We start from the raw sequence: 15,293 nt of genomic DNA, 5'->3' as shown, positions 1-15,293 counted from the left end.
CAGATTAACTGTCCTCTGAAAATAAATAAATATGAACATGTCAACATTTTGTGTGAGTACAATTGTTGCCTAGCACTGCCATAATCCTACTGGGCATGGAATTCACTGGAATTGGAATCCTCTTCCACTCCTCTATAATGACATCGGGGAGCTGCTGGATGTTAGACACATGCTGCTTCTGCACCTTTCGCTTGAGGATGGCCCACAGGTGCTCAATAGGGTTCAGGTCTGTAGACATACTTGGCCACTCCATCACCTTCAGCAAGGCAGTTGTCATCTTGGCAGTGTGTTTGGGGTCGTTTTCATGTTGAAAATTTGCCATTCGGCCCAGTTTCTGAAGGGAGGGAATCATGTTCTGCTTCAGAATGCCACAGTACATGTTGGAACCGCAGCTCCCCGGTATCAGCAGCACTCTTTCAGCCCCAGACCATGATGTTACCACCACCATGCTTGACTGTATGCAAGACACAATTTTCTTGGTTCTCCTCACCAGAGTGTCTCTACACATGCTGGACACCATCTGAGCCAGACAAGTGTATCTAAGTCTCATCAGACCACAGGATATGGTTCTAGTAATTCATGCTCTTGGACAGGTTGTCTTGAGCAAACTACACACGTGGCCAAAATTGTTGGTACCCTTCGGTCAATGAAAGAAAAACTCACAATGGTCACAGAAAAAACTTGAATCTGACAAAGTAATAAATAAAAATTCTATGAGTTTTAACCAATGAAAGTCAGACATTGCTTTTCAACCATGCTTCAACGAAATTATTTAAACAAATAAACTCATGGAACAGGCTTAGACAATAATGATGGTACCCCTAACTTAATATTTTGTTGCACAACCTTTTCAGGCAATCACTGTAATCAGACGATTCCTGTAACTGTCAATGAGACTTCTGCACCTCTCAGCAGGTATTTTGGCCCACTCCTCATGAGCAATCTGCTCCAGTTGTTTCCGGTTTGAAGGGTGTCTTTTCCAGACGGCATGTTTCAGCTCCTTCCAAAGATGCTCAATAGGATTGAGGTCAGGGCTCATAGAAGGCCACTTTAGAATAATCCAATGTTTTCCTCTTAGCCATTCTTGGGTGTTTTTAGCTGTGTGTTTTGGGTCATTGTCCTGTTGCAAGACCCATGACCTGCGACTGAGACCAAGCTTTCTGACACTGGCCAGCACATTTCTCTCTAGAATCCCTTGATAGTCTTCAGATTTCATAGTACCCTGCGCAGATTCAAGACACCTTGTGCCAGATGCCGTCTTTTTTTCCGTCTGTGAACATAGAGCTGATGTGCCTTGGCAAAAAATTCTATTTTTGTGTCATCTGTCCATAGGACATTCTCCCAGAAGCTTTGTGGCTTGTAAACATGTAGTTTGGCATATTCCAGTCTAGGTTTTTTATGATTTGTTTTCAACAATAGTGTCCTCCTTGGTTGTCTCCCATGTAGTCCACTTTGGCTCAAACAACGAAGGATCGTGCGATCTGACACTGATGTTCCTTGAGCATGGAGTTCACCTTGGATCTCTTTAGAAGTCTTTCTGGGCTCTTTTGTTACCATTCGGATTATCCGTCTCTTTGATTTGTCATCAATTTTCCTCCTGCGGCCACGTCCAGGGAGGTTGGCTACAGTCCCATGGATCTTACATTTCTGAATAATGTGTGCAACTTTAGTCACAGAAACATCTAGCTGCTTGGAGATGGTCTTATAGCCTTTACCTTTATCATGCTTGTCTATAATTTTCTTTCTAATCTCCTGAGACAACTCTTTCCTTCGCTTCCTCTGGTACATGTTGACTGTGGTACACACCATGTCACCAGACAACACAGTGACTACCTGGAGCCCTATATATAGGCCCACTGACTGATTACAAGATTGTAGACACCTGTGACGCTAATTAGTGGACACACCTTGAATTAACATGTCCCTTTGGTCACATTATTTTCAGTCTTTTCTAGGGGTACCATAATTTTTGTCTAGGCCTGTTCCATGAGTTTATTTTTTTTTATAATTCCGTAGAAGCATGGTTGAAAAGTAATGTCTGACATTCATTGGTGAACTTTCATAAAATTTTTATTTATTATTACTTTTGTCAGATTAAAGTTATTTTTTGTGACCATTGTAAATTTTTCTTTCATTGACCGAAGGGTACCAACAATTTTGGCCACGTGTGTATTTGTGGGTTTTCTTGTGAGCCAGCTTCAAAAAGGCTTTATTCTGGGACAACAACCATGCAGACTGACTTGTTGCAGTGTGCGGTGTATGGTCTGAGCACTGACAGCGGAACTTTCACTTCTGCAACCTCTAAAGCAATGCTGCAACACTCATGTGTCTGTTTTTTGAAGCAGCTTCTGCACCTGACGTACAGCACGAGATTTCAACTTCTTTGATCGACTCTAGTGAGGACTGTTCCGAGTGGAACCCGTCTTGGAAAACCTCTGTATGACCCTGAACACTGTATGGTAACACAATGGTTTTGCATGGTTAAAGGAAGTACAGCTGTTATCACTTAGCATGTACTTACTTTTGTTGGCAGCTATTTTGACAATAATGGCTGTATTTTGAGTTATTTTCAGAGGACAGTAAATCTGTACTCCTATACAAGCTGCACATTAACTACTTTAAAATATTTTATATTAATTGTTTTTTTCTATAGTATTGTAATACACACACACACACACACACACACACACACACACACACACACACATATACGTTGTTAGAATCCAGTTAAATATAAACTACACTAAGGTATTTTATAGACTTTTAGCTACTGTACACTCTTAATACTTTTGTTTTGAATGGATGATCCACCACCTTAAACCACTTGCGAAGGTGGTCAGAAAGGACAGAACATCAGTGCATGCATTTCTTAATCAAAAGTGCTTTCAAATCACTGACATAATGAAAATTCATTATTCAGATAACTGCAAAACTATCTATTTTGCAAGTTACCTATCAGTAAAGGAGAGACTTTTGTGCTGATGGCTAAGAAGTGGCTTGAATCTAAAATGTATCAAACTAAAATGGAGCGCTGTACAAAACATTCTTTAATGAAATGTTAAATGTTTTTTTTGCTTCTTAACTTATTTTGCAGCTGCGTACTGCACTGGACAAAATTGAGGAAATGGAGATGACCAACAACCACCTGGTGAAGCGCTTGGAGAAGATGAAAGCAAATCGCAATGCCCTACTCTCTCAGCAGTGATTAGATTAGCTTTGGACAATTTGTACTCTTAACTGCTCTTAAATATAGAATTCTTTACTGCCACACACTGCAAATGCTGCTTTTGCCACCTAACACATCTCTGGGAAACCAAAAAGAAACACTTCGTAGCGAAAGAAAGTATTTTTCTCTCTCTTTTTTTTTTTTTTTTTTTTTTTTTTTTTTACTAAACATAAGAATTGGTGCACACCTCTGTTTGTCTGAAAGGGGGTAACTGTGTCTAATTGATTTTTTGTTGTTGTTTGACAAGGGCTTTTTTGGTTGTGTTGTGTTTTGAAAGCTTTGTATATCATGGCTTTCCCCTAGGTTATATTGCGTGATTTGGGTGCTTGATTCCTCCTGCTTCAGCAATAGGCCGAATGAGTGAAAAAGTGTATTTGAAATTACTTTCACACAACTGCACACATTGATAAATGTTTTTAACAATGTGCCTTTGTTCACATGGGAACTGAGGGGTTTTCATTATAAAGGAAAGAAATGGTATTGGTACACAAAAATATTTAATATAGGGATTCATTTTGATGTGGTAGTACAAACCAATTCTATACAATGGTTTCATTATGGATTCAAAAATATTTAAAATAAAAGAAAATTGGAATTTTTGAATAAAGTGAGTGTTTCAGATATGTTTCATAAAAAAAAAAGTTTTCATACTTGTATAAGAATTTCATACTTCCAATTCATCCTGATAAATTATTTAAAAAATTTTGATTCCACACACTGGCCACTAGTAGTTACTTTGTTTGTCATGACACCCAAATTATTCTATATTTTTTGACTCTATTGGTGAAGCAAAGCAAATTCTTTTGCATTTATTATACACTTAAGTCATTTTGGTTTGAGATCGAAAGATTGATGATCAGAAGCTTTCATTTACTGATATTTAAATCTAGACTAATTTAGAACATGCAATTTTATTTTGAACCCATCCATTTTTTAAGTGTATTATAAAATAATTGGAACATGTGACTGACAAGTATTTATTGTTGCTCAGTTGCTTTGTTAGATTAAGTAATCAAACAATTAATAACTTTAAATGTCTACTCTTTGTTTGAGTCATGTGTTTTGCCTGTAACTAATGCAAGTGCAGACCAGTGAGCTGTCTATAAAAAACAAGCAATTTGAAGCTTAGATAAGTTAGTGTTAGCACAAACTTCAGGTATACTGTAGCCAACAGAACACTGGGATGTCCCTGAAAGAGTAACTACTGATGTACTAGCAAATGTTATGGTAGATGAGGAAAAAAAACCAAAAAACACTTGGAGACATCCACAGGGAGGGTTTTTGTAAACCTTTGTTCAAAGTAGACTTCAAAAGCTGGAATGTGGAGGCTTATATACTTCAAGATGCATCTCCATCTCCCAACCCTACTTAAGGAACAAACAAACAACAACAAAAAAAAATTAAAGAAAGCTGTGGTACAAGCTATGACAGAAAGGTATCAAATCATTGTTTTGTCACTTGCTGTGTATGGCTGTTTAACTGCACAATTGCCAGAGTATCCATGATCACACTGTCTACTACTAAAAGTTAGGGTGGTCTTCAATGGTCTTCAAAACTTCAATGGTCAGTGGAGCGTTAGTGGCATGGGCCTATAATTGCGTTTTATCAGCATATCATTGGTATGAAAACCCATGCGAAGGTATGATTTCACCGAGATATCAAGAATAGATGGAGAACAGAAGAGTGCAAAATCTGCATGGAGCAAATGTGGATCCCTTAAACCATTGCTATGCTGTGGCATGAATCCTAAGACTCCTGAGGATGAAGGTGAAGTATTGTACTGGACTGTAAAACGCTGGAAACAGGTGAAGAAGGATGAGTATTGATAAAAATTTGAAAATGTTCAATTATCAAAATAGTATTTTTCATGATTGAAAATGTTGGAGACATTAATGGCACTTGCTGCAACATTTATCTGTGGGATGTGTTGGAAAATGTCTGAGCCATGGAGGTCGCATGTCGCAAGTTCTGATGCTAACCTCTTGGTTCCAGATACCACGTCACATACAACACTGTTGCCAAACTTGAAGGTAAAGGCAAATTTGTGTATGTACAAAAAAATGCCTGTCATATAGAAAATGTTTTGTAAATAAACATATTTAATAGTATTTAGTGCTTATTTCCCTTATGTATGGAGATATTTATGACACCTTCTAGATCATCATAATAGAAATCTTAATAAAAGGCTTTGGTTTTGATTGTTTCCTTTCATGCTCTTGCAGTTCAGGTCAGTGTAATTTATTCTTTTTCTTTACTTAAACAATTACATTACACACCAAATTTCATTATGCTCATTGAATGCATTACTATAATCCAAAAGCCTATGTCAGATTTAAAATAGCTTGTCAATGGGACAGTACCCTCAAAGGTATACCCACTGTGCCCTTTAATATAAAATATACATTTTGGTACCCTTGTAGATTGTACTTTTCAAAGGCAACATTCGATATTCTATTGCACATCTTTACTTCTAACATCCACTTTGTTGATTACTTAAACCTTCTTGGCCATTTTCTAAACAGTTTCGATGCAACATCTATTAGAACTGTCCAGACTGTAGATGTCCACACTGTGGCAGCAGACAGCATGGCCAAGCACCGGTGTGTGAATGGAGAATCACATCTGTGGGGGATAAAACTACTCAGGGTTCTCTGGGAGGAGGATAAAGAGGGAAGAGAAAAGAGCCGAGCTCTATGTGCGTGTCTGTGACATTGTGTGTCGGTGGGTGTGAAGTTTCCTAAACTCATGTTTAGTCCTATGTAGGTGTAGTTTTTGGCTTAATTAAATGTGTTCCTAACCTAAATGTGTGTTTAGTTCCCTGATAGCTGGATCTTTTTTTGGAATATAATAATTTTGGGCCCAGGTCTGACAGTATGCTGCAGCAGGTTCAGGTTCTGCTGTAGATCCTAAGCAGCAGGGGACAGCAGGACCATGTCATCTGAATACAGCAGGAGTTCAAACTTGTGTGGTGGTGTAGAGTGAAACAGGGTGCTGTAAATCGCTCTAACATGGAGGACAATTCAGTGATGTAGATGTTGAAGTGTGTGGGACTTAAACAGCAGCCCTGTCTCACTCCATGCTCCCTAGAGATCAAAACATGTTTACATGGATTTGATGAATTTAGAAGTTTTGATGATGTTTATGATGTTGTGCAGTTGTGATTTGTACCAGATGATAAGTCCTCCTGAGTCTCTGCCCTGGCGTACTGTGCTTAGTTTTTGTGTGGGTAAATAGATTTCTCTGTAGTCTTGGGGACAGTGAGTAACTGTGTCCACTACCCATCCCATTGGTGTGTTGTGGACATCTGAAATATTACGAAATGTGACAGTGTACTGTTGACTATAAGGCCTAAAAGTTTCTAGAAATTACCATAATCATGATTTTACCATTGTACATTTTTCTACAAGACTTCTGTGAATTTCCCAGTTGTTAACAATTAACTATTGCAAAAGGAACAAATGGTGATACACTGAGTCTCTGAAATGTATTTGTTTAATGTGACAATTTGATGTTAAAACTAATTAAAAGCTAAATATTTTGACATTTTGTGCTTGGTTGATTTTCTTTTGCCCAGGATTATGTATACAAATGTCTAACTTGTCAAGTTCTACTAAGATTACCAAGCTGTTTTGTTTCTTGTTTCATTGTTTTTGGATCTTGTTTCCGTTCATTTCATGTCCTCGTGTTCATGCCCTAGTATTGTTATTTGCCTGGCCATAGCCTGTTTCACGATTCTTCACAGATTGTTTGCCCATGTTTTAAATAAATGCTCTTACTCTGCACTTGCACCTGTTTCCACTATTGTGCATTAATTGCATTACAGATTTCATGACCAGTGGTGGACAAAGTACACAAACCATATACTTGAGTTAAAGTGGGTGAAATATTACTCCCTTTAATGAGTCAAACACATTGATATCTATTACTACTTAAAAAAAATTGTGCAAATAAGGTCATGGGTGTTGTGGTAGGAGTCAGAAGTTTCTTTCATCATTATTTACTCTCAAAATATTCTGCTTGCTGTTAAACTGATGCTTAACTGTATGTTCATGTTAAGTAATTACCACAGGCAGCTGTCAAAATGAGTTTGAAACAAAACACATGCTCCACACTGATTGGTGGCTTGCTGCTTGCTTGACCGGTAAAGTTTTTATGCACTCATAAATAAAAGGGAATGACTGATTTAAGAAGCTTTTATTGTCATTTAAACCATATATAGCTGACGCAGTACATGGTGAAATAAAACAACGTTCCTCCAGAACCCTGATACTACATTAAACAACAATCACAGAAACAGAAAACACAGGGCTGAGGACTAGTAAGTGTCCTCGCCACATAAAGTGCATTTGTGCAACCTGGTGCAAACAGTGCAAAGACAACACAAGACAGTGCAAAGACAAAACAAGACAGTGCAAGACAACACAGGACAGTACAGCACAAAACACAAAATAGCTCCGCCAGTAAACCTGTTGTAACAAGACAAAGTGAACAAAATTAAACAGTAGCCAAAATGTAAACAAAACGTGAAAAAAAGAGCAAATATAGCAGCAGTTTAGGAAAGATGTGCAAAAACATGATGTAAACAGTTTGTAGTAATAAAGTGATGTAATGTGAGTGGTACTGAAGTCACGGGTGTGTGAAGTGAGTACGAGTGTGTGTTGAGTCCGGGTTGTACAGATCAGTCACACAGTTTTGTGTGTGTGTGTGAGAGTTCAGTTCAGTTGTTTGTTGAGTAGCCTGATGGCTTGAGGAAAGAAACTGTTGCACAGTCTGGATGTGGCGGCCCGAATGCTTCAGAACCGCTTCCCTGATGGTAGGAGAGTGAAAAGTGTGTGTGACAAGTGTGTGTGGTCGTCCACAATGCTGTTGGCTTTGCGGATAAAGCGTGTGGTGTAAATGTCCGTGATGGAGGGGAGATGATCTTCTCAGCTGTCCTCACTATCCTCTGTAGGGTCTTGCGATCCGAGACGGTGCAGTTCCCAAACCAGGCAGTGATGCAGCTGCTCAAGATGCTCTCAATGGTACCTCTGTAGAATGTGGCCAGGATGAGGGGAGGGAGATGGGCTTTCCTCAGACTTCTCAGGAAGTAGAGACGCTGCTGGGCTTTTTTGGTGATGGAGCTGGGGTTGAGTGACCAGGTGAGGTTATCCGCCGAGTGAACACCAAGGAATTTGGTGCTCTTGATAAACTCCACGAAGGATCCATCAATGTTCAGTGGAGAAGGGTCACTCTGTGTTCTCCTGAAGTCAACAACCATCTCTTTAGTTTTATCAACGTTCAGAGACAGGTTGTTGGCTCCACACCAGGCTCTTAACCGTTGCACCTCCTCTCTGTATGCTGACTCATCGTTCTTGCTGATGAGACCCACCACGGTCGTGTCATTCCCAAACTTAATGATGTGATTTGAGCTGTGCATTGCTACACGGTCGTAAGCCAGCAGAGTGAACAGCAGTGGACTGAGCACACAGCCCTGAGTTGCCCCAGTGTTTAGTGTGGTGTTGCTGGAGATGTTGTTTTTAATCCGGACTGACTGAGGTCTCCCAGTCAGGAAGTCCCGGATCCAGTTACAGAGAGAGGTGTTCAGGCCCAGTAGGTTCAGCTTCTCAATCAGGTGCTGAGGGATGATCGTGTTGAATGCTGAGTATTGTTCAAAATAATAGCAGTACAATGTGACTAACCAGAATAATCCAGGTTTTTAGTATATTTTTTATTGCTACGTGGCAAACAAGTTACCAGTAGGTGCATTAGATTCTCAGAAAACAAACAAGACCCAGCATTCATGATATGCACGCTCGTAAGGCTGTGCAATTGGGCAATTAGTTGAAAGGGGTGTGTTAAAAAAAATAAATGGAAAGTTAGGGTGGAAGAAAATGGAAGACAACCATCAAAATGGATCGAAGAATAACCAGAATGGCAAAGGCTCAGCCAATGACCAGCTCCAGGATGATCAAAGACAGTCTGGAGTTACCTGTAAGTACTGTGACAGTTAGAAGACGTCTGTGTGAAGCTAATCTATTTTCAAGAATCCCCCGCAAAGTCCCTTTGTTAAAAAAAAGGCATGTGCAGAAGAGGTTACAATTTGCCAAAGAACACATCAACTGGCCTAAAGAGAAATGGAGGAACATTTTGTGGACTGATGAGAGTAAAATTGTTCTTTTTGGGTCCAAGGGCCACAGACAGTTTGTGAGACGACCCCCAAACTCCACAGCCACAGTACACAGTGAAGACAGTGAAGCATGGTGGTTCAAGCATCATGATATGGGCATGTTTCTCCTACTATGGTGTTGGGCCTATTTATCACATACCAGGGATCATGGATCAGTTTGCATATGTCAAAATACTTGAAGAGGTCATGTTGCCTTATGCTGAAGAGTACATGCCCTTGAAATGGTTGTCTCAACAAGACAATGACCCCAAACACACTAGTAAACGAGCAAAGTCTTGGTTCCAAACCAACAAAATTAATGTTATGGAGTGGCCAGCCCAATCCCCGGACCTTAATCCAATCGAGAACTTGTGGGGTGATATCAAAAATGCTGTTTCTGAAGCAAAACCAAGAAATGTAAATGAATTGTGGAATGTTGTTAAAGAATCATGGAGTGGAATAACAGCTGAAAGGTGCCACAAGTTGGTTGACTCCATGCCACACAGATGTGAAAAACTGTGGTCATACAACTAAATATTAGTTTAGTGATTCACAGGATTGCTAAATCCTAGAAACAAAAATGTTTGTACAAAATAGTTTTGAGTTTGTACAGTCCACAAAATTTACAGTTTGTTCAGTCCACAAAATGTTCCTCCATTTCTCTTTAGGCCAGTTGATGTGTTCTTTGGCAAATTGTAACCTCTTCTGCACATGCCTTTTTTTTAACAAAGGGACTTTGCGGTAGTTATATAACATTACTTAATCTATCCATACAGTATATAGGCACGAGCATTGAAATGTTCCTAATTATAATGTGATTGGGTAGATTGATGGAACCCACATTTTCTAATAAAGCTCCTTTAGTCAATGATGTTAATAGGAAGTCAATCCATACCATCAATATGTGGGTAACAATAGATTATTGGTGCTAAATCTTTTGGTGTTTATACCAGTAATCACCCTCATTACTGGTCCCCACTAACTAGGTGATGCCACCTACATCATCACTAATATTGAAGCCAAATGTCCAGGGTCTGTATATGTTGCTAGACATTTTATGGAGTCACTTTTTCTAATTTGCCTAAGAAGATGGACCTTATACATCTCTTTAGCAGGCAACTAGAAAGACAAAATAATTAAGTACGATTGATAAAGACTATAATACAGTCACAGGCTAAATATTTAAAGTAGGAAGGACAGCTGCAGAAGATTTCTTACACTGCTAATATGGAGGTACATGTACCCTCATCTGCTTGTATAAGCCCAGGCATCATCATCTTCATTATTCGGCTTCTCCTGTTAGGGGTTGCCACAGTGGATCATCCGTCTCCATACCCCCCTATCCTATACATCTGCCCCTTTTAAACTAACTACTTGCATGTCTTCCCTCACCACATCCATAAAACCCCTCCTTGGCCTTCCTCTTTTCCTCCTTCCTGGTGGCTCCATCCTCAGCATTCTTCTACCAATATACCCCATGTCCCTCCTCTGCACATGTTCAAACCATCTCAATCGTGCCTCCCTCACTTTGTTTCTATTAAACTTATTTTTAATCCTGTCTATCCTCGTCACTCCCAATGAAAATCTCAACATCTTCAGCTCTGCTAATTTCAACTCCACCTTTCTTTTAGTCAATGTCACTGTCTCTAAACCATACAGCATAGCAGGTCTTACCATAGTATTATACACTTTTCCTTTCACTCTTGCAGATACCCTTCTATCACAAATCATACCCACTATCACTCTTCTCAAACCACTCCACCCTGCTTGCACTCTTTTCCTTACTTCTCTTACAAACCCCTTATTAATTTGCATGTTGACCCCAGGTACCTAAACTCATCCACCTGCTCCACCTCCCTGCAACCACACCCTTCCACTGCCCTCCCTCTCATTCACACATGTACTCTGTCCTACTGACTGTCATACCCCTTCTGTCCAATGTGAACCTCCACCTCTTCAGGCTCTTCTCAAATGCTTTTCTAATTCCTTAGTGTCCAACTTCTCATACAGCTCCTCATATGCCTTTTCCTTGTCTTTTGCTACATCCCTCTTCACCTGCTTCCACATACTCCTTCCTACTTTTTCTCATCTCTCTGTTGATCCCAATCCTGTTTTACTCCATCTTTAAAAATACATATTCATTGTATATCCCCAGGCATATTCTGTAAAATGGCAATGACAATTATTTTTTGTCTTAGGTTTAAAAAAAAAAAAAAGAAGAAAAGAAGAAAAAAAGAGTGGGGCCATTATATTGCATCATTTTTAGAGGTGTCAAAATTACACAAATCGTTTAGTTAAGTAAAGGTACAGATATACTGACTATACTTTTTTTACTCAAGTAGAAGTAAAGAAGTGTAGGCTCTGACCTGTACTTAAGTAAAAAAAAGTAGTAATTACTACTACTACTACTACTACCACCTGTTTTAGTGTCACACTGGTAACTGGACTTTACATCATATTAATATTAGGGCTGTCAATCTATGAAAATATTTAGTCGTGATTAAACGCATGATTGTCATGAGTTCTCACGATTAATCACATCTTAATCAGAATCAGAATCAGGTTTATTGGCCAAGTGTGTTGACACACACAAGGAATTTGGTTCCAGCTGTTAGTGACTCTCAAAAGTACAGACATAAATACTATACATGACAAAACAGACAAGACAAGACACAAACAGACTATACAAGACAATACAGACAATGTGAGACAGTATAGACAGTGTGGGTATTAAATAGGGATACAGATCAGTAATGTACATAAAGTGTGAGAGTGCATGGTAGTGCAAATGACAGTATTGTGTGTCAGGTATGATTAGAGAGTTACTATAAAACTTTGTACAGTATATAGCAGCCATAGTGTGTGCAACATATACAGATGATGTGATGACTGACAGTTCTGTACAGTACTTATAGATATGAGCAGGGAATATAATTATGGTCAGTTGTTAGTGAGGCTGATTGCTTGGGGAAAGAAACTGTTCCTGTGTCTGGCAGTTTTGGTGAACAAAGTTCTGTAGCGCCTGCCAGAACGGAGGAGCTGGAAGATGTTGTGACCAGGGTGTGAAGGGTCATTAATGATTTTTTCTGCCCGGTTTCTGGTTCTTGTTTGGTACAAGTCCTGGAGAGTGGGCAGAGGAACAACAATGATTTTTTCTGCTGTTTTAACAGTTTTCTGCAGTCTGTTTCTGTCTTGTTCTGTTGCTGCTCCAAACCAGATGGTGATTGATGAGCACAGGACAGATTCAATGACTGCATGTAGAACTGCATCAACAGCTCCTGTGGCAGACTGTACTTCCTTAGCTGGCATAGAAAGTACATCCTCTGCTGGGCCTTTTTCAGAATCGAGTTTATGTTGCATTCCCATTTTAGGTCTTGGGAAATGGTAGTGCCCAGAAACTTGAAGTTCTCCACAGATGACACAGGGATGTTGGATATTGTGAGGGGAAGTGGTGTTGAAGGGTGTTTCCTAAAGTCCACTATCATCTCCACAGTTTTGAGTGTGTTTAGCTCAAGGTTGTTCTGACTGCACCATAACACCAACTGCTTCACCTCCTACTCATATGCAGACTCGTCACCATCTTGGATGAGTCCGATGAGCGTGGTGTCATCTGCAAATTTCAGGAGTTTGACAGTTGGGTCACTTGATATGCAGTCATTTGTATAAAGGGAATAGCAGTGGGGAAAGGACACATCCCTGAGGAGCACCAGTGCTGACTGTCCGAATACTGGAGGTAACATTTCCCAGTCTCACCTGTTGTTTTCTGCCTGTCAGGAAGCTGGTGATCCATTGACAGGTGGCAGGGTGTATAGTGAGGTTTAGGAGTTTGGACTGGAGAATTCCTGGAATTATTGTATTAAAAGCCGAACTAAAGTCAACAAACAGAAACCGGGCATATGTTCCTGGGCAGTCAAGGTGTTGTAGAATGTAGTTTAGCCCCATGTTGACTGCGTCATCTACCGATCTGTTTGCTCGGTATGCAAACTGTAGGGGATCCAGCAGCTGTTCTGTCACCTTCTTTAGATGGGCCAATACCAGCTTTTCAAAGGTCTTCATGACGACAGATGTCAGTGAGACAGGCCTGTAGTCATTCAGTCCAGTAATGGAGGGTTTCTTGGGGACCGGGATGATTGTGGAAAGTTTAAAGCAGGAGGGGACCTCACACAGCTCCAGTGATCTGTTGAAGATAGAGGTGAAGATGGGAGCTAGTTGGTCAGCACATGCTTTGAGACAGGAGGGGGAGACACCGTCTGGGCCAGGGGCTTTCCTTGTCTTCTGTCTCTGAAAGAGCCGATACACATCCTCTTCACAAATTGTGAGCGCAACTTGAGTGCTGGGAGGAGTTGTAAGAGGGGTTTCCAGAGGTGTGATGGTGGCAGACATTGGGCTGGGTTGGATGAGAGGTGTGAAGATATTGTTCTCAAACTTGCAGTAGAAGGTGTTGAGGTCGTCAGCCAGGTCTTTGTTTGCTTCAGTGGGGAGGGGTGGTCTCCTGTAGTTTGTGATATCTTGCAGGCCTTTCCACACTGATGCAGGGTCGTTAGCTGAAAACCTGCTTTTCAGCTTTTCAGAGTAGCATCTTTTGGCTATTCTGATCTCTCTTGTCAGTTGATTCCTGGCCTGCTTGTACAGTGCTTTGTCCTCCCCTCTGTAGGCACCTTCAGTTTGGCTGTGAACCATGGCTTGTTGTTACTGAACTTGCAGAAGGTTTTGGTTGGCACACACATGTCATTACAAAAACCGATGTAGAATGTCACAGTGTCAGTTAGCTCATCCAGGCTGTCAGTCCCAGCCTCAAAGACACTCCAATCAGTGCAGTCAAAGAAGTCTTGTAGTTCCTGCTTTGCCTCACTGGTCCATCTCTTCACTTTTTTGACTACAGGCTTAACAGATTTTAGTTTCTGCCTGTATGTTGGAATAAGATGAACCAAGCAGTGATCAGAGTTCCCTAAAGCTGCCCGGGGTACAGAGCGATATGCGTCCTTAAGAACGGTGTAGCAATGATCCAGTGTGTTTTTCTCTCTTGTCGGACAGTTAATATGTTGCCTGTATTTTGGAAGTTCAAGTGTTAGTTTTGCTCTGTTAAAGTCTCCAAGGATAATAAAAAGAGAATCTGGATGTTTTTGCTCCAAGCCGGATATTTGGTTTGCCAGGTTTTGCAGTGCATCACTCACGTTGGCCTGCGGTGGGATGTAAACTCCAGTCAGAATGAATGAGGAAAATTCCCGCGGTGAGTAAAACGGTTTACAGTTTATTACCAGTGATTCCAAGTTTGGGCAGTATTTATCCAGCACTGTGACACATTAATAGCACATTCTTAACATAGAATATACATTTAACCACAGTTAACAGAACAAAAAATAAGTAGAAGATATACAGTATAAGCAAAAAACAAAAAATGTGATTAAATATTACTAGACAGAGTAAACCTGCAAACAAACAAATACATAAATAAACAATCCAAATTAGATCTGAATGTCGGGACAATAACAAATTTGTGGTTTTCTATTAGATTCAACAAGTTCAAAAAGTTTTGTAAAAAGAATTATATTTATATAAATTTGAAAATGCATATTTTTAAATGAATGCAAAAGTTGACAATGTGCTCAAGTGTGTTGTTACCATTGCTGGAAAAAAAAAAAAAACTTTACCATGAAATTAAAGATTCATGAATGATGTTAAAAAAATAATTTTCAAGTTCCTGCCAAAAAGCTTAGAACCGGATATTTGTATAAAATGAGCCATGTTTTTTTTTTTTTTTGCCAGTTTATGTTATCAATTATTAAAGGCCAATAAAATGTACTTTTTGGAACGTTCTTGTTTAGATTATGAATGGTTTGACATATATATGTTTATTGTTGCATTTTCTATTAGAGATGAGTATGCCACCTATAGTTGGTTTGTTATAAGTAGTTGCCATTT

At 39.7% G+C, this 15,293-nt stretch overlaps 1 protein-coding gene and 1 long non-coding RNA gene across 26 annotated transcripts in view; both read left to right on the top strand.

Annotated features, from left to right (window-relative positions):
* The window catches only part of lrrfip2 (leucine rich repeat (in FLII) interacting protein 2), a 65,607-nt gene extending 61,774 nt beyond the window's left edge, over positions 1–3,833 (top strand). For all 25 annotated transcript variants that reach the window (XR_014533274.1, XM_083539958.1, XM_083539956.1 and 22 more), the window contains one exon: positions 3,095–3,833. Coding sequence is in view for 24 of the 25 variants with exons in the window: in XM_083539958.1 (XP_083396084.1) it covers positions 3,095–3,205 (111 nt within the window). In the remaining variant the exon portion in view is untranslated. The remainder of the gene's footprint in view (positions 1–3,094) is intronic.
* Positions 3,834–7,444: 3,611 nt separating this feature from the next.
* LOC310725326 overlaps positions 7,445–15,293 on the top strand; it is a 517,016-nt gene continuing 509,167 nt past the window's right edge. The window contains exon 1 of the long non-coding RNA XR_014533322.1: positions 7,445–8,381. This is a non-coding gene — a long non-coding RNA (uncharacterized lncRNA). The remainder of the gene's footprint in view (positions 8,382–15,293) is intronic.

The sequence above is a fragment of the Silurus aristotelis genome (genome assembly GCF_946808225.1).
Source record: "Silurus aristotelis genome assembly, chromosome: 4".
NCBI lineage: Eukaryota > Metazoa > Chordata > Actinopteri > Siluriformes > Siluridae > Silurus > Silurus aristotelis.
The sequence above is the reverse complement of the archived record's forward strand: the minus strand, read 5'-3'. Positions and strand labels throughout refer to the sequence as shown.